This window comes from Palaemon carinicauda, chromosome 1 (genome assembly GCF_036898095.1).
Source record: "Palaemon carinicauda isolate YSFRI2023 chromosome 1, ASM3689809v2, whole genome shotgun sequence".
NCBI lineage: Eukaryota > Metazoa > Arthropoda > Malacostraca > Decapoda > Palaemonidae > Palaemon > Palaemon carinicauda.
The window spans coordinates 40,267,648-40,295,494 of NC_090725.1; the positions used below are offsets into that span (position 1 = coordinate 40,267,648).

Sequence of the window (27,847 nt, forward strand, 5' to 3'; positions counted from 1 at the left end):
TTTTTAATTCAGAATTGAACGTTACGTCAGTGTTTACATCGTCAATTGGGTACGAATTTAGGTAAACGTATTTTCTTAGGTTTTATGAAATTTCTATATAAATATAAGTAATTTAATGTGTTTTAAGATGTAGATAATTAAGATTAAAATAAATTTTACCAGTTTGATGTAGTTTTTCGTTCTAATATAACGATAGCCACAAGGTACCGGTGGGAATGTTACTGGGTCAGAGTTACGTAGTTATGATCATGCTTATTACATTGCCTAAATCGATAGTTAAATAAACCACATAGGAGTTGTATTAGATTCAAGAATACCCCCAACCTATAGAATGGGTAGAATGTAGTTTGTTGGGACTGGCGATATCTCTTATCACTAGCCAGATCGTTATTCCTTATGGGGAAGATGTTCATTACTATGATCCGATATACCATAATATGAAGTCTAAATGAGTGCTGCCCATAGCTTTTTTTGTTTAGGAGAGAGACTTACGAAGGGGTCCTGGGGCTTGCCCCCGGCTAAGGGTTGTGACCTGTGAACTGCTAGGTTAGGTTAGGTGGGTTTGTGGTGTTTTTATGATAGTGACAGTGTTTGGGGGGTCGCTGGGAGGTGTTAGCCTTTCCGTTAGGTCATTAGGAAGCATTTAAAAATTTAGTGAATTCATTATTTCATTCTGTTAAACTTTCTGTGAAAAATTCGATGTGATTATTTTTACTCTATTTTCTGGCGATCGCGACCCTGTCCTAGTATGTAGTTTGTTGGGACAAGCATTTACAAAACTAGTGAATACTATTTCATTCTGTGATCATTCCCTAGAAAAAGAGCCGATTTCGAACATTTTTAACTCAATTTTCTGGCGGTTCCAGGCTTGTCCCAACAAACTACAAAGGCTTCTATAGAATAAGCAAACAAATTACCTGAGGGCATTGCTACTCTACATTTTAATAGTCTACTCCAAGTCCTGTACCACTATGGTACCCTAAGTGGTTTTATTATACATTTACACAATTTTCCCCAAACTATTTTAACCATCATATTTCAATAAATCATTACTAGTACATTTGATTATATGTTACAACCAATAGGAGCCTTTGTATATTAGCGGCCAGTTTCTCCCTCATGCAGTTTTAATAGTGTACTCCAAGTCCTGTACCACAGTATGGTAGTCTAAGCAGTTTTATTTTACATTTATGCAATTTGCCCCATTCTATTTTAGCCAGCATATTTCAATAAATCATTACTAGTACCTTCGTTTATCTATTAGAACCAATAGAAGCCTTTGTATATTAGCGGCCAGTTCCTCCCTCATGCAATTTTCAAGTCGTTCGTAAGACGTGACCACTATACTAAAGAAACTCTTTGTCTGTAGTTCTGCAAAACCAATACACAAAAACACCATCTAACCTAAACATCCGCCCCTAAACTAACCAACAAGCTGTGTCCTTACCTACTTACTTAACAGGAGTGCTAACACTCCCCTGCAGGTGACCCCCCTTACACTGCTGTATTCTTAGCTTGCCCTGTGTTTGATTTGCAACCTGTTTCACTCCCAGCAAGGTAACATAATCCTATTTCGTAAAGGATAAATATTTTAAAAGTTATAAAATGTCTACACTTGTCCCAGCAACTACATTCACTCCTATATATTAATAGAAACAAATATCGCTATACTGTACTTACATTACTTTGGGTTCGGTCTCATAGCCTTTATAACAGCGACATTACTCGAAGTCACAGAAGTAAAAATCTTCGCGTGGTATCTTCTTTCCTAGGGACAACTTCTTTGTTTGATGGTTTTCCATCATATTTGAAACACATTTGCTCCGACACTAAACAAACCATACGCTATTTAATAGGGATTATCTTTTGGAAAAGCTGGAAGACTAGCCATCAAGACTAATGCAAGGTAGCAACCACACAACTACTAGTTAGTAGGAAGGTGGAGGGTTTAGGTGGGGTTACCGGCTACCCCCACCCACTCACACAGTGATATTACACCACTTTTTTCTTTTGGCTCTGGAGAGAATGGACGTGTCCGCTCTCTGCTCCGGCGTAAGACTTGGCCATTTAGACCATTGGTTTTAACTTTCTTTTTCCAGGTTTTATTGTTCTCTTTGATGCTCCTCTTGCACATGGGTCCAGGACTTGTGGCACCTTCATGTCCTCGGTCGAGACCGAACCCCACTCCTTGTGTCCGACCTGCAGAGGGTATTGTTGGGAGCAGGTATCCACCTGCGAAAAGTGTAGGGAGTGGTCTGCCTCTCAGTGGGGGAGTTTTAGGCACCGGCGAAAGAAGAAGACCCTTCGCCTTGGGGGTCTTCCTCGAGGGCTAGGAGACTTCAGACGTCTTCTCTGACCCCTGGACCTCTTCCCGAAGCTGCTCCTCGGTCTGCCTCTTCCGAGGGACAGTCAAGTAGGAGTGTACACTGATTAATTCCCTGGCAACCTTGGGGTACCGGGAACGTTGTTACTTCCCTAGCGAATCACCTTAGCCCCCGCCCTCGGGCAATTCATTCTCACTTTCAGATGTGTTGTAGGCTTGGCCATCATTGGATGTGGCTGGATCTCCTAAGAAAGTAATTTTTGAGCTCCTTCAGTGTGTTACCTGGAGGGATCTTTCTCCTGCTGTTCCTGTTGTTGCTGTCTCTTCTCCTGTCGACGCTCTGGCTTTGTGCCAGGCCTGTCTCTCTCCTTCCCGTTCCAGCCCGTTCTGTTCATGACCCTCGCACCCTTATCGATGACCTCCTGCTGACGACGAGTCCTCCCATCATCCTCGGACTGCTTTGTCTTCCAGGGATTGTAGTACTCTACGTTCGTCCTCCTACAGGCAGCGCTCCAGGTTGCGAGATCAGGATCTTCTCGTCAGTTTCCTAGTGATCGTCACTCTCCAGCTCGTGCTTGTTACTCAACATCTCGTGATCGTCACCCGCCGGCACATGGTCGACGCTCTGCTGACCGTCGTTTTCCTGTTGCGGTGGATCGTCGTTTTCCTGTTGCGGTAGATCGTCGTTTTCCTGTTGCGGTAGATCGTCGTTTTCCTGTTGTGGTGGATCGTCGTTCTCCAGCTGCACGATTGCCATCTGTTTGCTATTTGTCAGGATAAGACCTTCCAATGTGTCATTTACCATCTCCTCACCATAGACGATCTCTCATCAGACGGCGCTCTCCTGCTCAGTGTTCTCTTGCGCAAATCTCGCCTTCTCAAAGTTTGCCTGGACACTTCACTTTCCCGCAGATTGCCAACACAACAATCTCCTGGTCGTCAATTGCCAACACCATCTCGCCGATCGCCGATGCAACGCTCTCCATCTCATCGTGCTGCCCGTCATCACTCTCCGACGCGACGCTCTCCAGCTCATCTGTCGCCATCTTGTCGATCGCCTGCTCGTCGTTCTCATACGCGACGCTCCCAAATGCATCGCTCGCCACCGCGACACTCTCCAGCCCGTCACTCCCCTACTACGTGGGACTCGCCAGTGTGTCATTCACGGACACATCAATCCTTCCATTCCAGATCTCGTGCCTTATTAAGGTAACCAAGAATCCTGATCAACTGTTATTGTGTCCTATGAGAGCATTAAGGCACTATTTTAAGTGTACAAGTGGCATAAGATCTCACCAGCAACACCATTGTCAGCACAGGTAAAATTAAGAAGAGGATTTCCTTTAACACGATCTCGTTTTGGCTGAGAGAAGTGATCTTACAGTCCATTTCTCATTCCTCAGATTTCTTTATGGAAGGAGCATGAATAAAAGCTCATGACATCAGACTTTGGTGCCTTCCTAGCTTTTAAGAAGAATCTCAGGTGTTTGGAGATGGCAGACTAGTTTCATTGCCCACTACCTGTCGGATGTGACCCTCATGTCCATGGATACTTTATCCTTGGGAGCCTGTTGTAGGCTAACTGCACAGCTTGTGGTCTAAGTGTCTTGGCTCCTCTCATGGGACCATTAACTTCTGCTCGAGGCCAGAGGTTACGAGTTATTCTGGGATGAAAGGAAAGTGACTGGACTTCCTTCTCCTTTCAATCTTTCACTTTCTTAGGTTACAGCCTCCAGAACCTCGCCAGCTGGACTCTGGTTACCAGGTAAGATCACTCAGCTTGTAGCTGTAACATATTCACATACGAAAGAGTTTTCTCCACACTCCTTGCGAGGTGAAGTGCAATGTATCAGAGTAAACCCAAAACATCATAAAAGGTCTTGAAAAGACTTTGGCTCTATTAAATGATTTTTCTAGGTGTACAGTACAACACAAATTTTGGGCTCGGAAACAACCTTTAAAGCCAGGGCCGTGGACCTGCTGGTATAGTCAAAGCACTGGTCCTAATTATAAAAACCTGAGTCATTTACTCATGGTGTACTTTCCTGCCAACACCAACCTCCTAAAGAAAGTGTCTTGTGCTATCTAAGTGAGTTGTCAACAAGCCAACGTGGGGGGGGGGTCGCCTCTCTGCTACTAACAGGTAACTACCCTGTTAGTAGGGGGGGGTTGCCTCTCTGCTACTAACAGGTAACTACCCTGTTGGTCGTTAACACTTTGTAATAAGTTTTTAATTACTGTACTGTATTGCCAGCTTCGTTTTTCTCATTCTCCTATGTAAAGGATTCAGGTTTGTGCAGTTAGAAACAAAAACTAATGACATTAAAATTTTTTTATCTTTATGTTGATGATTGCAGCATTGTTTTTTTCTTAGGACATTCAGCAGATTCAAACTTGGGGTACTTTGTTGCAGTTGTCATTGTGAGTCATAGACAAATTCCTTATGTCCTTATTTGTATAGTTATTAGTTTACGGCATGAGAATTGAGTGACGGAGTAGACTAGGCAGCATATTGAAAGCATTTGAGTTAGCCTATGTCGTGTTAAGTGTAGTAATTGTCATATGAAGTCAGCTGGGATGCAAGTCAATGTTTTTTTTAGGGCAGTGTGCTCTTCAACTCTTTAGAAATGCTGTGGTTTTTGCTTACCAAGTTTGGTTTTCATCTTGCTTACAGGGAATTAAAATGGATTTGCTGTTGATGCTATGTTATATGGTATAGAATAAGGTTATTTTGCTTACTTTTAGTTTGAGGAAAGAAAATATTGAACAACTGAAGAGATTTTCTTATAGTTGTTGAAGTTCCACTGTATGAAAGATAAACATATTTTTAAAATTCTATTTCTATTTTCAGAGCCATAACAGAATGGGCAATACTATATCAGCAGCTCAGAATACCGCAACAACCTTAACTAGTTTGTCAATAGGAGGGGACAGTGGACTCACAGTGAATGCTTCACAACTGCCTCCTGATCCTCTTATAGAACCTGTGATTGAGAAGTCTCCACCAGTAGAATGTCCAATGCATGCAAAAGCTATGTTAGAGGCACCACCTGCTGAGTGTCCCATGCATCAGAAAGCTGTAGAAGCCCCTCAACAGTGCCCCGTTCAGCATAATGCAACATCTGAGGCATCAGAAGCTCCTATTCAGGCTCATTTTGTTCCACCAGGATCAGTCATCCCATCTGAATGTCCCATGCATCAGTCCAATCAAGAGAAGCAACAGCCACAGGTAGGACTTTTCATGCCTTATGTCATTTGTTCCTACATATAGGCTATACATATATCACCTTTCACTTAATTATTTTTAATATTATTGTTCATTTGTTCCGTAACTGGAATACAAACAACGCTATTTAATAGGGGTATTACTTTCGGCGCAGCTGAAATGACGAGCCATTAAAATTTAACGAGGGTTTACTACCCACGCCGCTAGTTAGCGGGGGTAGGGGAGGGTAGCTTGCTACCCCCCCCCCCCTCACACACAACTGTGCTTGAGCTCACTTTACTTTTGGCTTGGAGCGAGAGCGGTTGTTTCCTCTCTCTCTCCTCGTCTATTTTGGACTGCCATTAATTTTTGTCTTTTTACTTACTTTTTCTTATACTTGTAAATATATATATAAACATTCTTAATGTTTATATACATATACAGTGGTACCTCTACATACGAATTTAATCCGTTCCACAACCGACTTCGGGTGTAGAAAATGTTCGGATGTAGAAACGAATTTTCCCCTAAGAATACATTGAAATAGGATTAATCTGTGGTTGGGCCCAAAAACCTATTTGTTCCGTAACTGAAATACAAACCACGCTATTTACATGGGCTAATTACTTCGGCGTAGCTGAACGACGGGCCATAAAAGTTTTAACGAGGGTTTCCTACCCCGCCGCTAGTTAGCGGGGGTTAGGGAGGGGTAGCTAGCTACCCCTCCCCCCTCACACACACCGGAGAATACTCCACTTTACTTTTGGTTCGGATGGCGATCGGAAGTCTCCGCTCCCATCCTCACTTGACGGCCATTATTGTTTTGTCTTTTTAACTTACCTTTTCTTATACTTGGTATATTTAAACATTATTGATGTTTATATATATTTTTGTGTATAGAAAATAGTAAGTTTCCTTTGCTTTAGGTGTTGTGCGGTGTGTGTTGTGTACTTCTACGAGAGTGATCGCCGGCTTGCCAGGCCACCACGATCTTTTCTTGATCACGGCCTTTCACTCCTAGGCCACCTTGGTTGCCTTCGGGGAGCCTGGCCCTTCTCTTGAGGTCGTTCACCTCTTACTCCGTACTACGCCTACAATAGCTTCTCAGGACCGAGTCGCTATTTCGTTTTATTTGTCTCAATTATTTTTATGAATATAATTGTGTTTTAACTTTTCAGCTCAGGGCTCACGTTCCTTCGGGGGTTGGTGATCCTTGGAACATTCAAAGTCAGTTGCATAATTATAATGTTGTAATTCTGTTTTGTTAACTTTTCGTCCCCCCACCTTCACCCGGGCATGCCGGGTGGGGGAGGGGGGGCGCATACCTTCTTTCGTTCTTATGTTCTTTCCCTCGGGGGTTCTCTTCGGAGTTTCACCCGGGGGAATTTCTGTTAAATTATTATTCTTTTTTATTTTCCAGTTTACGATGCTGTTTCTTCGTGCCTGTTGTGTGCCTTCGAAGCAGAGCTGTCCTGTTTATCCTGGGGAGTCGGCTTCGCCGCCGTCTCTCGAGGCAATCGTCAGGGGCATTTCCTTCTCTTAGAAGTTCCCCCGTGACTACTGCCAGCTCTTCATTGCATCCTAGAATGATAAGGAGGTTCGCCTCCAGGGTAGTTAGTTAACTTCCCTTTTTTACTTTTCCCTGGTCCTTAGGCGGTCATGCTCTTCGGGCTGAGCGGCCGCCCTTGTGACTTGCTCAAGGTGCTGAGCGGTTGCAAGGCTAGACCATGGTACTAGCGACTATGCTCTCGGTGCTGAGCGGTTGCTTCTGTAGCTACGCTCAAGGGGCTGAGCAGCTGCAAGATCAGTCTGGCCCTCTCTCGTTCGCGAGGGAGGCCGCACTAGGGGCTCCTCTTCGGAGGATTGCTCCTTTAGTCTCTTCTACGAAGTGTCCCCTCCCGTTCGCGTGAGAGGTCACTCACAGAGACTCCTCTTCGGAGGATTGTTCCTGTTTACGTCAGCTGATCTCACGGCCTTTCGGGGCTCATCACCAGTCTCTTCTATGAAGTGCTCACCTCTCTCGTTCGCGAGAGAGGCCACTCATAGAGACTCCTCTTCGGAGGATTGTTCCTGTTGTCAACAGCTTGCTCTTCAGTCACTAGCACTTCGGTGTTTAGTGACAGGGAAACTTCGGTTTCTCTTTTTCCCTGACCCTTCGGGGTCTTGGAGCTTTAGTTACGCAGTTCCCTCGGGCTCTCGTAACTTTAGTCACTTCTACACTTCGGTGATTAGTGACGGAGAAACTTCGGTTTCTCGTTGCGTTGACCCTTCGGGGTCTTGCAACTAAACCCCTCTGGGCCTCGCTACTCAGGCTATGTTAGACCCTTGGTCTCTCGTCCCTCAGTGTACCTGTGGCCTGCTGTATCCGTTCCTGACAGCGGACGTGCCCTGGGCGCCCACGCTCCCGTTATCTAACGGGCTCCTCCCTTCGGGGCAGGAGAAACTTTCTCACACCTTGAGTAAGTCCCTTAAGGGCCAGGTATCCCCTGCGCGCCAACGTTCCCTTGCGCGCTAGCGCTTGGCTGCTGTTCCTGAGACTGCCTTCAGAGACACCCTGTTCCAGCATTCAGTTAGGCTGCTACTAACGTTCCCTGCGTATTTGCGCACATCGTTGCGGTTCCTGAGATAGCGCACAGGCGCTCACCAGCGGTTCAGCCTACGGTGTCTCTAAGTCTCTTCTACGAAGGACACGTCTCCCGTTCGCGGGAAAGGTACCTCACAGAGACCACTCCTCGGAGTATTTAGCAGTACCTCAGTTAATCGTCGGCACTGAAGTAGACCTCCTGGTCCTCTTCAGGGGATGCCCTCCCTTTTAGGGACACATCCCAGTTCCTGATCTACGAGTTAGCCGATCCTTCAACCAAGCACGCGTGCTCACTCTCTGACGATCTTCTGTTGCACATAAGCGCTGAAGACCGCCCGTGCACGGGATGGTTTCCCTTGCGCGATCTTCGAGGCCCTTCCGCTCGCGGTTTTTCCGCGCGCAATCGTCGAAAATCGTTAGCCGGCGATCTTCGGATCCAGCACTAGGCGCGCAAGCGCCGAACATCGGTCTGTGCACGGGATGGTTTCCCGCACGCGACAACGAGGCCGTCCGCTCGCGGTTCTCCGCACGCGATCGTCGACGGCCGTTAGCCGGCGATCTTTGGATCCGGCGCTAAGCGCGCAAGCGCCGACGATCTTCATAGTACGCATAAGATCCAATGATCGTTTCTGTGCGCGGGATGGTTTCCTGTGCACGACAACGAGGCCATCCGCGCGCGGTTCTCCGCACGCGATCGTCGACGGCCGTTAGCCGCCAATCTTTGGATTCGGCGCTAGGCGCGCGAGCGCTGACGATCCTTCACAGTATGCGTAAGCGCCGAAGATCGTTCTGTGCGCCGGATGGTTTCCAGCGTGCGCCCATTGAGGCTCATGTGATCATCGCACGGATCGTCCGCGCGCGGTTTCCCGCTCGCCATCGTCGTAGATCATCCGCACGAGGGCACTGAGGTTTTCCCGCTCGCGATCGCCGACTATCTTCTATCGCGCGCTAACGCCGATGATCTTCGTACTCGCGTAAGCGCCGAAGATCGTCAGCGTTATTTCTTCCGCACGTGTGGGATGGTTTCCCACACGCAATCGCCGACGGCGCAAGCACCGGCGATCTTTTGTTGCCGAGATCGTTCGCGCGTGGGATGGTTTCCCTCGCTATCGCCCACGATCTTTCACGCGCAAGCGCCACCGATCTTCATACGCACAAGCGCCACCGATCTTCATACACGCGGAAGCACGGGGATCGTTCACGCGGGCGCAGTTATACTGCTACGCATGTTTTATTCACGCACTACCCAGATCTGTGCTTTTCGCGCGATTGTCAGCGTGATCGGCGCACCGTTCTCCAACGCGACCGCGCCCTGATTACATCAGGGCTTATGGCTGTCGGGCCACCTCCGCGTTTCCCTCCCCCGCAGCGCAGAGCAGCGCCCTCTATGGAGGGGGGGAGGTTTCCGGACAGGTCAAAGGTCTCTTCTCCCTTCATTGCAGATTCTCTACGGGCGAACCCTCATGTGTCAACTCCCCCAGAGGATCGAACGATCCTCTTCCCTTCAGAGGGACTCCCTGTCAGCGCGAGGGTTGGTTGGCATCCCTGGTGGGATGCCGTTGTCAGAGCGCTCATACAGGCAATGAGCCTGTGCCTTCTGGCTGGGGTCACCAATCAGTAGCAGCTTCCTCTCCCCCTGGAGGGGGTGAGAGGAATCCCTGGCATGGTATCTCCCCGAAGGACTATCCTGTCCCTTCGCGAGTCCTTACGCAGGCGATGAGCCCTCCTCGGTCTTCATCTCCCCTCCCCTGCGGATGAGCATTACCCATCCCCAGGAGGGGAGAATTCCCGCCTCTTCCTGAGAGTCCTATCGTGCGGAGGGGGCGAAAGCCTTACATCCTTCATCGCTGGGGTCCTGTTTCCCTCCTAGGAGGGATCCTAAGGCCCAGTCTTCCGCAAGGATCTGACAGGATCCAGTTGGACCCTTGGGGCATGTCTACGAGTCTCCCCAGGAAGAGCCTCCTGGGATGGGAGACCTCGCTGCCAGCCCATCAGGAGGAGGAGCTCCAGGGGATGGAACTTGCGTTCTGGCAGGTTCTGGCCCTCAGGAGAAACCTCAAGGGGATCCCAGATTCAGAGATTCCTCTTCGGTAAGGGAAGGATACGGTCCAGGACCGAGTCTACTCACCCAAGGGCCCCCTTACGCCAGTGCAGCTTGCCCTGGTCTCAGGGAATGGAGAGTGCCAGAGACTAGGCCGAGGGCCAGCTCTCCGAGCTTGTCTCCTTCAACAGTCCCGGTCGGTATCGAGCCCCTCCCTCCTGCCTGGGTAGGGATCGGTGAGGGGATGGGCCCTCCGGGCGGGAGTCCAGTCAATGTCGGAGATACGCTCCCTCCAAGAGGTGGCCAACGGGTTCCGAGGCCTCCTTAATCGTCTCCTTCCCTTCTCGACTCTGTACAGGGTTGTCAAACAGTCTCCGTTCAGCATAGCGACAGCAGACGTGGTCAGCTTTGCGGTGAGACCACAAGAATTCATGTGTACACTGGTCCGGTAGGACTCGTACTTCCGGTCCCGGTTCACCCATCTTCAAGGAAGTACTTTGGAGATTGCCTGGAAGGCGGATATACCGGTTCAAGGGCTGTGCTTCGGCCTCTCAACAGCACCTCAACAGTTCACCGATACTTCCACTCTGATCTCTCCATGGGCTCTCAGGATCGGCATCCGTCCACTCCGTTTCCTGGGTGACTGGCCGATCCTAGCAGACTCGAAGGCATCCCTTCTTCGTCATCGGGACAAGCTCCTCGGACTTTGCCAGGTTCTAAAGATCATGGTAGTCCTCGAGAAGTCCTCCCCGCAGCCCTCTCAGAGTCTGGTATACCTAGCCTGGTTTTAGGCTCCAATCTCCCGAAGCCTTCCCTTCAGGCAACAGGGTACCAAGGCGGAGGAAGGTCGCAAGACCTTTCCCCACACGAGAAGACCCTCCAACCCAGGGTTGTTACGTCTCTCCTCCCTGGCCCGTCTGGTTTCCACAGTCGCCTCAGGATGAGTTCTCTCCAGTGGCGACTCGGGGCGCGGGGGAGTCGGGGGCACGTCTCCCCAGATGCCGGGACCCCTAGGGGACAACCGCTACAGACGGACCCATAGGGGTGGGAAGCAGACGAGGATCTACAATAGGGAGTGGTCCTTCTCGTCCTTCCCCCAAACTTGATGCTGATCCACGTGTCCTCAGGCCGGTGGTCAGAACCAGGAAGAACCTTCTCTAGTCCTACTAGAGATGGAAACCGTGTTTCTGGCACTTCAGTAGTTCCACCTAGCCTGGCGGACTACTCTGTGGTTATGGGGATCAACAACACCACAGTGATGGTTTTCTGGGCCAGACAAGGAGGTAGTTTTTCTTCATTCGACTAAAGAGTGCCAACAAAGCAGAGCTGTCCTGTTCATGCCTGGGGAATCTGCTGTCACTGCCGTCCCTCAGAGGACGTCGTCATGGGCGTCATCCCTTCTCTTAGAAGTACTCCCGTGACAACATGCCAGCACTTCAGATCATCTTAAAATGCTAAAAGAGGTTTGCCTCCAGGGGTTGGACAACTTCCCTTCCGAGGGAGGTTTCCTCCCCAGGTGTGAGGTTGTTTTCTCCCGTCAGAGGGAGAACTTCCCATACCTTAATAAATTCATAGCCTTCGACTACTGTTGCTGCGCTGCCCTTCGGCCAGACTTCTCTCCCCCCTTCCTGAGTTTCTCTTCCTTCAGGGGTGGAGCACAGTCTTGGCAAGTCTCTTCTACGAAGTGTTCACCTCTCTCGTTCGCGAGAGAGGCCACTCATAGAGACTCCTTTTCGGAGGATCGCTACTGCTAAGGTCAGCTTGCTGATCCACCGGCCCTAAGGGGCGTCATCACGAGTGTCTTCAGGTCTCTTCTACGAAGTGTCAACTCTCTCGTTCGCGAGAGAGGCCACTCATAGAGACTCCTCTTCGGAGGATCGCTACTGATAAGGTCAGCTTGCTGATCCAACTGCCCTAAGGGGCATCATCACAAGTGTCTTCAATTCTCTTCTATGAAGTAGTCACCTCTCTTGTTCGCGGGAGAGGCCTCTCATAGAGACACCTCCTCGGAGGATCAAGCAGACCTTCCAGTGACCTACCGATCTATCAGCGCAACCTTGTGCTGCAACGTAGTCCTTTGGACTTCGGTCCTGGACTCTAACACGGACCTTTTACGGTCCCATCGGTGGATGCTGGCCCTTCCAAAGGGCACATCCCAGTTCCTGATCGTCCTGCCAGCTGACCTACCGATCTACCAGCGCAACCTTGCGCTGCAACTTAGGAATTCGGTCCTGGACTCTAAAGCAGACCTGCTTACGGTCCTCATCGGGGGATGCCTGCCCTTTTTTAAAGGGCACATCCCAGTTCCTGATCGTCCTGCCAGCCGACCCTCCAACCTACTAGCGCGTGAAGTGCGCGCGCTCGCCGATCTTCTTACGCGCACAAGCGCCAACGATCTTCCGCACACGGGTACCGATGGTTTCCCGCGCTCGCACCGCTACCTTCGCTTGCGTGCGCGCTCGCCGATCTTCTTACGCGCGCAGGTGCCAACGATCTTCCGCGTGCTGGTACCGATGGTTTCCTGCGCGCATACCGCTACCTTCGCGCGCTTGCCGATCATCTTACGCGCGCAAGTGCCGACGATCTTCATACGGTCTTTCCATTACACCCATCCTGGTCTCACAGGATCGGCTTCCGTCTCCGCTCTCTCGGGACGACTGACTGACCTTAGCAGACTCAGTGGCAACCTTGCATTAACACTGGAATTTCTGAAGTCTTTTTACCAAGATCTAGTGATAAGGGTAAACCTACGGAATCTTCCCTACTTCACTCCCAGGAGACTGGTGTACAGTATCTGGGAATGATTCTAAACACCGATCTCCACAAAAACCTTCTCGAAACGAGAACGACTTCCATTCCAGGAGACTGGAGTCGGAAAAAGAAGAAAGGAGGGACTATAGTGCTACACCACACGACCTCAGCCCTCTGGACAGAGCCCGAAGGTACCTTCACTTAGGTCTCTTAAGAGATGAAGGCCAACTTATCGGTCCTTTAACAGCCTCATCAGTTCCTAACAGTCCACTCAGTGATGTGATGGACGACACACCGCACACCACATAGAGACTCACATCGACAAGCAAATAGGATCTGGCTTGTAGAATCTTCCCATCTAATAGTATAAACAAGCCCGTTCGGTACCACTTTCAGCCCACTTCATTCCAGACTGGAAGAACAGGCTCACCGACAATCTGTGCACAGCATCTCAGATAGGTATACCGAATGTACTTTGGATCGCCATATAGCCGACAAAGTCTCGACTTTACGAGGTCTTCCAACTAGGGGGTCTGTTCACAATGCCCCTGAACCTCAGGCTACCGTTGCTCACCAGCCCTAGACCCCAAGGCTCTCTGGCAACAATGGTAGGTACAACAATGACGTTTACGTCTTGTCCCTGTTTTATCCAGAGAAGGGCACTCAACAAGGCTAGAACATCGGTCAACCTATCAAGGACTCTCTTAGCTCCGCTATGGCATTATGCAGAAAGGTCTCCAAACCTTTTGCAGATCCTGATAGAGCCTCCAAGAGAACCCTCTCCGCATATCAGACAACCCACTTCGACACCTACCACAAGCTATAGCTTTGTTATGAGTGTACGCCTGAAGACTACCCAATACCTCTTTGCGAAGAGGTTGTCTAGATACCTGAGGAGTTCCTCAGCATCAGTCTACCTGGCAGTATCACATCTTGTGGGGTGGGCGTCATGGGAAAGTGTCTCTTCTCTCGATACCTCGATTCCAGCAATAGCGGAATCCTCAAGTATATGCAAGAGGAAAAGATCCCCTATTCAGTTTTGATAGGTAAAGATGATCACCCAACCTTGATCCTTCACCTTCATACTGAAAGAAAGGGACACCCTTTCATCGATAGACTTTTCCTAACTCATACGGACTTACTACTTGCCTTTCCCCAGTCGGAATTGAGACCTTCCTCTCAGAACATAGTTCAATCTCCAATCCCTAAAGGGAGCTCCTTGTGTTCCACTTCACCAGGCAACAAATTTCCTCCTGATTTAAGAACACAATGTTCCTGCACACTCGGACAGCAACCATACGAGTTAAGGAACTTCATGGTCTCTCTTTCGACACTGCCATTATTGAGAAGGACGAAAGACAAGGGTCAGTTTCGTCCCTGAGTATGTCACCAGACACAGTCTCCAGAGGTGACGGATCCTACACGAGTCTCAACTAGGTAACGGTCGATGCAGATCATCCGTTACTGTACCTCAGGGTGAGGTATGAGACTTTACCTAAAGAAAACGACAACAGCCTGCCCAGGTCCCTCCTCTTGTCAACACCGAGAAAGACTAGAGGAGGATCGCCGAAACATCATCTCGACACGACGACTCACAGTGTCAGGGGCATAACTATGCCCCTGGTCCTTCTTAGCAGATTACTTTGTGACGCAGGTTTTACAAGAAAGGATGTGAATGCTCTAGGTGACTTTCACAACCTTTCTCCTGTAAGACGTAACCCACAGGAACTCGATATGATCTCTATCGGTCCAGTGGTGGCTGCACAACAGCTGGTTGTATGCCTCAAGCTCCTTATTGGACAAGTAGCAGAAGGTTGAGGGCACTGTTACCCGGTTTTAGTCTGCGTGAATGAAAAGATTTGACTGGCCCTTATTCTTTTCTTCATCCTACCTTCTCGTGGGGAAAGCAGCATCCTGGGTTCTCTGCATAGCTGACCTCAAACCACTGTGGGTAAACCATGCTTCCTTGTGTTCCTAGTATTAAGACTAATACTGTTACGTCCCCATACCCTGACGAGGTGGTATTGGGAAAGTCCTAGGCTACAAGTTTCCATCTAAAGAACTTCAGGACAACTTCCTAGGACGAGTCACTTCTCCATACCTTCACACACAGCTTGCGTAGGCCACAGTCCTTGCGTAGCAAGGTTCTAGCGAGGTGCAGGGACTCCTTATTTCTTGGGTGCTTACACACTCAAATAACGAGCTTCCGGGCAAAGCCAAAAAGCCAGACTGGCAGGGATGTCCACCCTTCCTAATGGGTGAGTCACCCCTATTAAATAGCATGGTTTGTATTCCAGTTACGGAACAAATGACAAATTCGTAGATAATTTGTATTTTTCCTAACTATACAAACCTTAGCTATTTAATCAAACTTGCTCGCCAGCCCTATCCCCCTTGAAGTCCTACCTCCAAGCAAAGTGAGCTCAAGCACAGGTGTGTGTGAGGGGGGGTAGCAAGCTACCCTCCCCTACCCCCGCTAACTAGCGGTGTGGGTAGTAAACCCTCGTTAAATTTTAATGGCTCGTCATTTCAGCTGCGCCAAAAGTAATACCCCTATTAAATAGCTAAGGTTTGTATAGTTAGGAAAAAGACAAATTATCTACGAATGTCATATTATTGCAAACTACACTAAAAAATTGAGTCCACTGTGTATCTCTTTTAGACTTAAATTTATTTATTTTTATTTTTTTACAGATGGAATTTCCCTCCGAGTGCCCCATGAGTGGAGGCAATGCAGATAAGGGCCCAGCTCATCAGGCAGGCTTGCACTTTGGAAAGGAACATGCTGGGAAGTTTGTTGACATCAACCCACTCAACATGGAAGCGTTTCCAAACCAGAATCCTTCTCCAGACCAGCCATTTGACCTTTCCACCGAGAGACAGGTACAGTACTGTTCTTGTACATAATTGTAATGAAATCCTGTTGAAAAGTTCTGATATTTTCATATGAAAATACATACCTGTTCTCTTTTATATGAATATAACTTTGATGTAAACTGCTTTGGTCATTGAAGCTTGTTAACATGGTAGTTGATATCTGGCAGCTAGTTGAAGGGCTGTCAGTTTTAGTAAGTTACTCAACTGCAGCATTTGCTTTTATTTTTGTCACTTTAAGGCTTTGTTGTTTTTGACAAGATTATAAGCCATTGCCTTTTATGTAGGAGCATTTCTGCCATGAGCTGGAAATAGTAATTTGAACTTAGTAACAAGGTAGTGTCTCTGTATGTTAGATTTTTGGTGTCTGAAGATGAAGGTCAACTTTCAGATTTACAGAGTTCACAAAAACCCGGGGTTGACAAATCTGACTTGTGTATGGTGGCTACCTCTCCATTTGGTCTTTTGGGACCTATGAGGATTTCACAGTTTTCCAGAGATAGATCCAACCATTCTTGTCTGAATACATTCTTTTTATCCACTGATGTGCTCAGATTTTGAATGAATTTCTCCTTGCAACTCTCCTTTGCTCTTGCCACATGCCTTTTATCTTCTATCCTGTTTTGCTCTGCCATAACTTCAAGGATCTCTTTTTCAATTGTAATTTGTGTATCCAGGTTTCACCACTACACAGTATGGTATCCCTCTTTTTCTATAACCCTTTCTTAGTAAAATGCATCCTATTCCTGCTAACTTATATAGCTATTTTCAGGGTTTCCCATCATCCACTTTTTGATTCTGTAATTAGTGATACTTTTCCATGGTACAGTTATTTGTTTTTTACATTTTCTATGATTTTACTATTTTCACTTTGCACTTTTTCCTTCTTGTATTTTTCACTATTATCATCATTTAATTCCAGCTGTGACCAAGTTGTGGAATGATCTTCCTAGTACAGTAGCTGAATCAGTGGAACTTCAAAAGTTCAAACTCTCAGCAAATGTTTTTATGTTTAATAGTGTTAGATAAGTCCTTTTATAGTTTATGTATCAAATATCGGTTTTAATGTTGTTAAGTTTTTGAAATTTCTTATTTTTTCATTACTTCTTTTATCATTTATTCATTTCCTTATATCCTTTCCTCACTGGGCCATTTTTCCCTGTTGGAGCCCTTTTCCATCTAGAGTTGTAGCATAGCTAATAATAATAATTAGCACACAGTAGTCTATGTTGCATTGAACAAACATCACCTGGTATCACTTAGTAATCCTGTTCATTGATGCTTTTCATACTTCTCATCTTGCTAAGATCAATGTGTTTGAGCTTCTCCATATGTGTGTCATCAACTTTAACTTTGGTTTCTTAAACATTATTTTCAGTAACGTTAGGCCTCGATTTTGGTGGCGTTCCTGTGATAATTCTTCTTGGTTTCTTTGTTCTAAGCTTGAGGGTATGCTCGGGCACACTATTCTATCTTGTTTCTCTACCTCTTGTTATTTTCAATTTTTATAGTTTATATATGAAAAATTTATTTCAATGTTATTATTGTTATTATACTTCTCTAGTAGTGTTTCCTTATTTCCTTTCCTCACTTAGGTATTTTCCCTGTTGGAGCCCTTCGGCTAATAGCATCCTGCTTTTCCAACTAGGGTTGTAGCTTAGCCAGTAATAAAAATAATAGTAATAATAATAATAATAATGATAATAATAATAATTATAATAATGTTATTTTTATTAATAAAATAAATTTTTGAATATACTTACCCGGTGATCATATAAGCTGTCAGCTTTGCTGCCCGACAGAAAAACCTAAGGACAAAATACGCCAGCGATCGCTATACAGGTGGGGGTGTACATCAACAGCGCCATCTGTCGAGCAGGTACTCAAGTACTCCATGTAAACACAGAACCAATTTTCTCCTCGGTCCACTGGGTCTCTATTGGGGAGGAAGGGAGGGTCCTTTAATATATGATCACCGGGTAAGTATATTCAAAAATTTATTTTATTAATAAAAATAACATTTTTCAATATTAAACTTAGCCGGTGATCATATAAGCTGATTCACACCCAGGGGGGTGGGTAGAGACCAGCATTACATGTTTACATTATTAAGAGCTAAGTATTTTGTATTTCATTTTAGCAGTTATTCAAAATAACAAACATAAAATAAATAAGTACCTGGTAAGGAAGTCGACTTGAACAATTACTCTGCCTTTTTAAGTACGTCTTCCTTACTGAGCCTCGCGATCCTCATAGGATGCTGTGCGACTCCTAGGAGCTGAAGTATCAAGGGTTGCAACCCATACTAAAGGACCTCATCAAAACCTCTAATCTAGGCGCTTCTCAAGAAAAGAATTTGACCACCCGCCAAATCAACCAGGATGCGAAAGGCTTCTTAGCCTTCCGGACAACCCAAAAACAACAATAAAAAACATTTCAAGAGAAAGATTAAAAAGGTTATGGAATTAGGGGAATGTAGTGGTTGAGCCCTCACCCACTACTGCACTCGCTGCTACGAATGGTCCCAGGGTGTAGCAGTTCTCGTAAAGAGACTGGACATCTTTAAGATAAAAAGACGCGAACACTGACTTGCTTCTCCAATAGGTTGCGTCCATTATACTCTGCAGAGATCTGTTTTGTTTGAAGGCCACTGAAGTTGCGACAGCTCTAACTTCATGTGTCCTTACCTTCAGCAAAGCCTGGTCTTCCTCATTCAGATGGGAATGAGCTTCTCGTATCAACAGTCTAATATAATAGGAAACTGCATTCTTCGACATAGGTAAAGAAGGTTTCTTAATAGCACACCATAAAGCTTCTGACTGTCCTCGTAAAGGTTTAGTTCGTTTTAAATAGAACTTAAGAGCTCTAACAGGGCACAAGACTCTTTCTAGTTCATTTCCAACCAAATTAGAAAAGCTTGGAATATCGAACGATTTCGGCCAAGGACGAGAAGGTAGTTCGTTTTTGGCTAGAAAACCAAGCTGCAAAGAACATGTAGCCGTTTCAGATGAAAATCCGATGTTCCTGCTGAAGGCGTGTATCTCACTGACTCTTTTAGCTGTAGCTAAGCAGACGAGGAAAAGAGTCTTCAAAGTGAGATCTTTAAAGGAGGCTGATTGTAGTGGCTCGAACCTTTCTGACATAAGGAATCTTAGTACCACGTCTAAATTCCAACCTGGTGTGGCCAAACGACGCTCCTTCGAGGTCTCAAAAGACTTAAGGAGGTCCTGTAGATCTTTGTTGTTGGAAAGATCTAAGCCTCTGTGACGGAAGACTGCTGCCAACATGCTTCTGTAACCCTTGATCGTGGGAGCTGAAAGAGATCTTTCCTTCCTTAGGTATAAAAGGAAGTCAGCTATCTGAGTTACAGAGGTACTGGTTGAGGATACTGATACCGACTTGCACCAGCTTCGGAAGACTTCCCACTTCGACTGGTAGACTTTAAGAGTGGATGTCCTCCTTGCTCTAGCAATCGCTCTGGCTGCCTCCTTCGAAAAGCCTCTAGCTCTCGAGAGTCTTTCGATAGTCTGAAGGCAGTCAGACGAAGAGCGTGGAGGCTTGGGTGTACCTTCTTTACGTGTGGCTGACGCAGAAGGTCCACTCTTAGAGGAAGTGTTCTGGGAACGTCCACTAGCCATTGCAGTACCTCGGTGAACCATTCTCTCGCGGGCCAGAGGGGAGCAACCAACGTCAACCTTGTCCCTTCGTGAGAGGCGAACTTCTGCAGTACTCTGTTGACAATCTTGAACGGGGGGAATGCATAAAGGTCTAGATGGGACCAATCCAGAAGAAAGGCATCTATATGAACTGCTGCTGGGTCCGGGATCGGCGAGCAATAAATTGGGAGCCTCTTGGTCATCGAGGTTGCAAATAGATCTATGGTAGGTTGGCCCCACAAGGCCCATAGTCTCTTGCATACATTCATGTGAAGGGTCCATTCTGTTGGGATGATTTGACCCTTCCGGCTGAGGCGGTCTGCCATGACATTCATGTTGCCTTGAATGAACCTCGTTACTAGAGACAGGTTTAGATCTCTTGACCAGGTGAGGAGGTCCCTTGCGATCTCGTATAATGTCATCAAATGAGTCCCTTCTTGCTTGGAGATGTACGCCAAGGCTGTGGTGTTGTCGGAGTTCACCTCCACCACCTTGCCTAGAAGGAGGGACTTGAAGCTTCTCAAGGCCAGATGAACTGCCAGTAGCTCCTTGCAGTTGATATGTAACGTTCTTTGATCTGCGTTCCACGTGCCCGAGCATTCCCGACTGTTTAATGTCGCACCCCAGCCCGTGTCCGATGCGTCCGAGAAGAGAACGTGGTTGGGGGTCTGAACAGCCAGTGGCAGACCCTCTCTGAGGTGAATGTTGTCCTTCCACCAAGTCAGTGAAGACTTCATCTTCTCGGAAATAGGGATCGAGACCGCTTCTAGCGTCTTGTCCTTTCTCCAGTGAACAGCTAGGTGAAATTGAAGGGGTCGGAGGTGCAGTCTCCCTAACGCAATGAACTGGTCCAGTGATGAAAGCGTCCCTATCAGACTCATCCACTGTCTGACTGAACATCGGTCCTTCTTTAGCATGTTCTGGATGCATTCTTGGGCTTGACTGATTCTGGGGGCCGACGGAAAAGCCCGAAAAGCTTGACTCTGAATCTCCATTCCTAGGTACACTATAGTTTGGGATGGGACGAGTTGGGACTTTTCCATATTGACCAGGAGACCCAATTCCTTGGTCAGATCCAGAGTCCACTTTAGATTCTCCAGACAGCGACGACTTGACGAAGCTCTTAGAAGCCAGTCGTCCAAATAGAGGGAGGCTCTGATGTCTGCTAAATGCAGGAATTTGGCAATATTCCTCATCAGTTTCGTAAAAACAAGAGGCGCCGTGCTTAGGCCAAAGCACAGGGCTTGAAATTGGTATACAACCTTCCCGTAAACGAACCTTAGAAAAGGTTGGGAATCTGGGTGGATGGGGACGTGAAAGTAAGCGTCCTTGAGGTCTAAAGAGACCATCCAGTCTTCCTTCCTGACCGATGCTAGAACCGACTTTGTCGTCTCCATGGCGAACGTCTGCTTTGTGACAAAGACATTCAGAGCACTGACGTCTAGCACCGGTCTCCACCCTCCTGTCTTCTTCACGACTAAGAAGAGACGGTTGTAGAAGCCCGGGGATTGATGGTCCCGGACTTTGACTACCGCTCCCTTTTGTAGTAAGAGAGACACCTCTTGCTGCAAAGCTAGTCTCTTGTCCTCCTCTCTGTACCTGGGAGAGAGGTCGATGGGAGTTGTTGCTAGAGGGGGCTTGCGCAAGAATGGAATCTTGTACCCCTCTCTGAGTAACTTCACAGATTGTGCGTCTGCGCCCCTGTTCTCCCAGGCCTGCCAGTAGTTCTTGAGCCTGGCTCCCACTGCTGTCTGAAGAAGGTGGCAGTCAGACTCTGCCTCTAAAGGACTTGGAACCTTTCTTCTTGCTCCCACGTTGACCTTCGGCACGAGCACCTCCTCTGCTGGAGGCTCTGCCACGAAAGGGCGGAATGAACCTTGACGCTGGAGTATCCATCCTGGGTCTAGACACGGAGGGCAAAGGGGTGGCTTTGCGTGCGGATGACGCAACCAGGTCATGTGTGTCTTTTTGAATCAAGGAGGCAGCAATCTCCTTGATCAACTCCTCAGGGAAGAGGCACTTCGAGAGAGAAGCAAACATAAGCTCCGATCTTTGACATGGGGTTACTCCAGCTGACAAGAAGGAGCAAAGGTGTTCCCGTTTCTTGAGGACCCCGGAAACGAAAGAAGCCGCAAGCTCACTAGAACCATCCCGTATGGCTTTGTCCATGCAGGACATTATGAGCATGGAAGTTTCCTTGTCAGAAGGGGAGGTCTTCCTGCTCAACGCTCCCAAACACCAGTCCAAAAAGTTAAAAACTTCGAACGCTCTGAATACTCCTTTCATCAGATGGTCTAAATCCGAAGGAGTCCAACAAATCTTGGAGCGTCTCATGGCCAGCCTGCGGGGAGAGTCTACAAGACTTGAGAAGTCGCCCTGGGCAGAGGCAGGAACTCCCAAGCCGAGAACTTCTCCCGTGGCATACCAGACGCTAGATCTGGAAGCAAGCTTGGCAGGGGGAAACATGAAAGCTGTCTTCCCAAGTTGCTTCTTGGACTGCAACCAATCTCCCAGCACTCTTAAAGCTCTCTTGGACGAGCGGGCGAGGACGAGCTTCGTAAAGGCAGGTGCGGATGACTGCGTGCCTAAAGCGAACTCAGAGGGAGGAGAGCGTGGTGCTGCAGACACAAACTGATCAGGATATAAATCCTTGAACAGTGCAAGCACTTTCCTAAAGTCCAAGGAGGGAGGCGTGGTCTTGGGTTCGTCGATGTCCGTGTGCGGGTCGTCAAGATGTGCAGCGTCGTCATCATCAGAGAGTCCATCATCTGAATGCTGAGGAGGAAGCGGCAAAGGAGTAGGAATCAGCTGGTCGGCTGAGTCCGGCAGCACGGGTGCATGCGTGACTGCACTGGACGCAACGTCATGGACCTGTTGGTCAGTCTGTGAGCTGGCAACAACCATAGCTGTGTGGGGACGCAAAGCTTCTACTCCTGACTGTCTAGTCTGCTGCGGGCGAGTAGCGGTAACCACAGTGGGTTGCGGAGGTTGACGCACAGCCTCAAAACAAAGCAACTTAACTCCACCCTCCTGTTGTTGTGGTAACTCGCGAACGTCAACGGAGGGTTCCGTGCGTCTGTGAACGTCAACGTGCGGCTGGCAGGGTACACTGCGCATGGGTGGTGGGACTCTCACAGCTGGAGTGCGGGAGAAGGTAGCCTCAGCGTCTACTGGACGCACAACCGTGGTTGGTTGTAGGCTAACGGGTGCAGCGTCAACCTTCTCCGCACGATACTCCTGCATAAAAGATGCTAACTGTGTCTGCATAGACTGTAGCAAAGACCACTTAGGGTCTACAGCAGCAGGTGCGGCAACAGACGGTGTTACTGCCTGTTGCGGTACCACTTTGCCTCTCTTAGGAGGTGTGCAGTCATCGGAAGACTGCAGCGAGTCCGAACTGACCCAGTGGCTACACCTGGGCCGTTGGACTTGCGCGGAAGGGACCTTGCGTTTGAGAGGCCGTGAGACCTTGGTCCATCGTTTCTGGCGTGAAACCTCTTCCGCAGACGAGGAATGAACGGGCTCTCTCGTCTTCTTGTGGGTGGGGCGATCTTGGCAAGATACGTCCGAAACCACGGAGGGAACGTCTGTCCGCTGATTAAAGCCTGTCGAACCCTTTGGTCGTACGACATTGCTTCTCCCCTGGGCTTGGGAGCTTGCAAGAGGTCCCGGACTGGGAGGACGACAGGCACGAACAGACGCACCCTCATGCGCAACACTAACACTTTTCACAGCACTACCACTCGCTTCACTTCCCACTGCACTCTTACCCTTCAACTCCCTGACGTCTGCCATGAGTTGGTTGCGGTCACTCGCCAATGACTCGACTCTCTCACCCAGAGCCTGGATGGCACGCATCATATCTGCCATCGAAGGTTGTTGAGTGCTAGAAGGGGGATCAGGAGTAACCACTACAGGGGAAGGAATAGGTTGTGGGGCATGGGGAGAGGAAAAATCAACTGAGCGAGATGAACTCCTCCTGACTCTATCTCTCTCTAGCCTACGTGAATATTTAAGGAATTCGAGAAAATCGAATTCCGAAAGCCCAACGCATTCCTCACACCGATCTTCCCATTGACAGGATTTACCCCGACAATTGGAACAAATGGTGTGAGGATCGATAGAGGCCTTCGGAAGACGCCTTGAACAGTCCCTAGCACTACACTTCCTGTATTTAGGGACTTGAGAAGGGTCAGCCATCTTGAATTAGTCAAAGGGGAAATATATCCAAGTCGTCAACAAATAATCCAAAATTCAATCAAAGAATGCAAGGAAGTATTGAAGATAACCTCTGCAAAGCAAAAGCTAAAAACTAGAAATGAGTACTTCACCCAAAATCTGTGAAAATCAATCCAGTAAGCAACAGCGTATTTAGTAGGTCTTGCCAGTGGCACGACAGAGAGAAAAATTGGTTCTGTGTTTACATGGAGTACTTGAGTACCTGTTCGACAGATGGCGCTGTTGATGTACACCCCCACCTGTATAGCGATCGCTGGCGTATTTTGTCCTTAGGTTTTTCTGTCGGGCAGCAGAGCTGACAGCTTATATGATCACCGGCTAAGTTTAATATTGAAAAAATAGTAATAATATCACCCATACCATTCTTAAAAGTATCCTGGTTCAATTTTGTGTCCATTTAGGTCTCTTCCTCTTTGTATACTATCTAACTATCATACTTCTGTCACTGGATCTGATAATATAAGTTTTACAAATACTGTTTGTGCTGCATTATAAAGTCCATTTTCATAGTACAGTATACAGTATTGCATAATTTTTAACTTGGGAAATTGTTGATTTCGTATTTCTCTTTAGTAATTTACTTCAAATATTGCATTCATAATCTTCCATAGTGTTAGAATGATTGATTATTATACCTATCATTATGTTGTAACACTCATATATATGTTCTCCATTTTTTAGGTATCTACTATTCCAAAAGCTGATTCAGAAGGTGACCACTGGGTGTACCCCTCACCACAAATGTTTTGGAATGCCATGTTGAGAAAGGGATGGAGATGGAAAGACGATGACCTCTCACAGAAAGATATGGAACATATAATCAGCATTCATAATGTCAATAATGAATTAGCATGGCAAGAAGTAAGTTGATTATGTTTATAGTATTCATTTTGTTTTATCCCAAACCTTTCACTTTGTGTTAGTCTAAAAGTCGTCCAACTCGGAAGATTTCCCACCTGGCTGTGTGTACATCCATGCTCCAAAGAGCTAGTAGCAGTTAAAACTGTTCTATCGTGTAATTTTCTAGACATACCTTTCAGTATGTAAGCCGTGGATATTCTGTCTTGCTATTCTCGTGGCTTTATGTTGTATTTGTGTGTATAATTTTCAGTTATCTGTTCACTCTGATCTCTTCTGACCTTACTTTACAGTTCCTTGGATTCTATCTTCCTCCAGTCTTTCTTTCATTAGAACAGATGTTTAGTTCAGTCCTGCAGGAGTTTAGTTTTTGGTTAAGCTATACTGTATTTGTTTATGAAAATAGTCTTATTTTGTGTGTATACATAATTTGTGGATAATAAACCCCCTGTTCAGTCTTGCCATGAGGTAGCCTAGGGTATATTTCTCTTACAAATGACCCCTAGATATTCATACAGAGTGAAGGTACCTTGAATTAAACTTTGTGGTTTTGTAACATGCCCAAGGTTGGGACTTGGCTTCTTAACCCCTAATATTATTTTTGCTGTGAATGGTGGTACATTCATTACGAATAGTTTAATATTTCCTACATTCCTTGTAAATGATTCATGATTTCAGGTTCTGAAATGGGAGTCACTACATAAGCACGAATGCGGTAATCCAAAGCTGAAACGATTTGGTGGCAAGGCAACAGAGTATTCCCCAAGGGCAAGAATGAGGGGTTGGCTTGGGTAAGGATATTTAAGTACTGTACTATATTCCCAAAAGATATTTGTGTTTAATATTTTTATTTTATTTTAGATTGACTTGATAATTACTCATAAGCTAGTTCCAAGATTGCCAGTTTAGGTTGTAGTTAGCTCAAGAGTTGTTAGAAAAAAAAATATTGTATCGTGTAATCTTAGTTTATCCATTTCATCTTTACCATACAGTACTGTAGATTGATTTTATTTTGTGATCTTATTTCCAGTTATGAATTGCCATTTGACCGTCACGATTGGATTGTGGATCGGTGTGGCAAAGAAGTTCGCTATATTATTGATTACTATGACGGTGGTGAAGTCAATCCTAATGATTACAAGTTTGCAATTCTTGACGTTCGGCCTGCCATGGACTCCTTTGATAACATTTGGGACAGGATGGTTGTTGCATGGTGGCGCTGGACAAGAAAAGAAGAATAGAAATTGTTTAGCAAAGTGGATATTTTGTTATTCAACATCAAATTAAGACTCCTACTGTGCCCAAAATGAGTACCATATGGTACAATATTCATACTTATTGTACTTAAGCAGGGTTTTATCCAAGGAAATGGATTTAATATTCATAAAGGCAAAGTTGATGCAGGTCAGTGTACTGTAGTTTCAGGAAGTAATTTGCTCAGTTCTTTTTAGTGCTCTCGGCTGCTATTACCCATTTCAAGTGTTACTAAACTAGGTAAGTTGTTATGACTGTAGTCTAAGGAAAACTTCAAATATTTCATCATTACAATTAGAACAGAAGTATACTTAGTGTAGTATTGCATAAATGATATCACCACAAATAATGATACATGACACTGCCATAGCCGAAGTGCAAGCCGTATGTAAATAATTTGTAAATTGTGTTTTGGTTATTGTAAGTTGCTATTTACTGTGTTTGAAGTTCTAATAGAGATCCTTTCAAACAGCAGAGGCAGATATGGAGAAAACATTTCTTAGACTAATTAGCATAAAAGAAATAAGTTGAAAAAGAGATGTTTCCAACTTTTATTTGGGCTTAACACCATGGGTAATTGTAATAATCTATTTCAAATTAAGTTTCAAAATAATGACATACATATCTTATGATGATATTCCAGCAATAAAGTAGTTTGTGTGCCTTGGATATTGCGTGAATGTTGCCATCTACAATATCCTTGTCTCAGTGTTCCAGTAACTCAGCAGGTTAATAAGGCATTACTCATATAATGCAAGGGACATGAATAATTGTTACCCAGGGGGAAAATTAACAATTTTGTTGGCTGGAATAGTTAGTCCCCTGTTTACTATCTTCATATGTTACTCATACGAAATATTGTTACTTGGATAAGTACATTACAGCATCCTAATTTGCATAAGGAGAAATTATTAATAAGCCCCTTTATCTAGGTTATGTTAATCTTAGATTGGTTTTTGCTTCGTACATCTTTTATTGTGATCTGAAGCAGAGTGATAAAGTGTATGTACCTTATTTAGCATAGTAAGGAGCTTGCATGTACTGTACATATTTTGTAAAAAGTAAAGACATTACAATGAATCTGTTTTCATTAATGACCTATGTAGTAAATTAAATGAGTCTTGACAATTTTTAGAACAGTATTTATAAGCATATGTAGCTTGTAACAGTAGCTTTATCATTTTATAGTTTCATTTGGATTTTTATTCCTTTTTAGTTCTTTTGAACGGTGTCATTTCCCTGTATTTTTTATTGTTTATCCAATGGTAGTTATACATCTTGACTTGTGATGATAATAGCTATTAATTATAAAGGGCACTCCATGTAACTTCTATTGTATCATTGGAGATAAGGATAAATTTTTAGAATGTTAAGTAAATACAGTAATGAAAGATCAAGAAAGCAAAGCAAGAGGTAAGAGAAACAAATTGTAACAAATGTTACAAATTCACAATGCAAGGGCAAAGTAGACAAAGTCCTATGAACATGCAAGAACCATGACTTGAGAGCTAGTAGTGGTCCCCAACACCGCATATTCATGATATAGTAGATTATTATAGAATTAAGAGCAAGGAGGATGAGTGATGCACAAATGAGCACAATATTACATTATTTGGCTAATTTGTCCTGGTAACTTCTATTATTGTTATAGATCCATTTGGTAATATTACCGTTCAATCATAAGGAAATCAAATACTGTACAGTTGCCTTCCTTATCCATGGGTGCAGGTTCTTTGAGTGATTAACAATTCCTAGCTTTATTATGTGGTTTGTTCAGCCAATCTTTCCATGCTCTGGACCTGCCTTTTTTTCACATCTGAATTTAGGCTCTTCCAGATGTTTTTCTACAAAAATCAGTCTTGTTTCAGTTGAAAAACTTGAATCTGATTGTATTTACTAGCTTAGTAATCGCTTAATTTTGCTGGATACGTGCCTTCTGCCGCTTTATCCGTAGAGGCCAATATTCCCATAATTTCTATACAAGTTTCTATGAGTGTACAAACCTTATGTCCTTTAAAACAAGGAATGTCTTAAGCAGAGCTGGAATAGCTGTTGAAATCTT

The 27,847-nt window shown here is 45.9% G+C and overlaps 2 protein-coding genes across 2 annotated transcripts in view; one reads left to right on the forward strand and one right to left on the reverse strand.

Annotated features, from left to right (window-relative positions):
• Cchl (Cytochrome c heme lyase) lies at window positions 1–26,865 on the forward strand. Its single transcript, XM_068380771.1, has 6 exons — window positions 1–61; window positions 5,175–5,552; window positions 15,599–15,787; window positions 24,355–24,534; window positions 25,210–25,322; window positions 25,562–26,865. Exons 2-6 carry the CDS (start codon window positions 5,187–5,189, stop codon window positions 25,770–25,772), a joined length of 1,059 nt encoding a protein of 352 aa, XP_068236872.1. The 5' UTR covers window positions 1–61; window positions 5,175–5,186; the 3' UTR covers window positions 25,773–26,865.
• Window positions 1–27,847, reverse strand: part of LOC137647618 (trimeric intracellular cation channel type 1B.1) — a 97,431-nt gene that overhangs the window by 62,969 nt on the left and 6,615 nt on the right. The window lies entirely within an intron of this gene.

Excerpts from the sequence above, each read along its gene's own strand:
- Cchl (XM_068380771.1), top strand. The coding sequence starts at position 5,187 with ATGGGCAATACTATATCAGCAGCTCAGAATACCGCAACAACCTTAACT. Across the intron at positions 5,553-15,598 it reads AAGAGAAGCAACAGCCACAG|ATGGAATTTCCCTCCGAGTG; the intron begins GTAGGACTTTTC and ends ATTTTTTTACAG. Across the intron at positions 24,535-25,209 it reads ATGAATTAGCATGGCAAGAA|GTTCTGAAATGGGAGTCACT; the intron begins GTAAGTTGATTA and ends TCATGATTTCAG.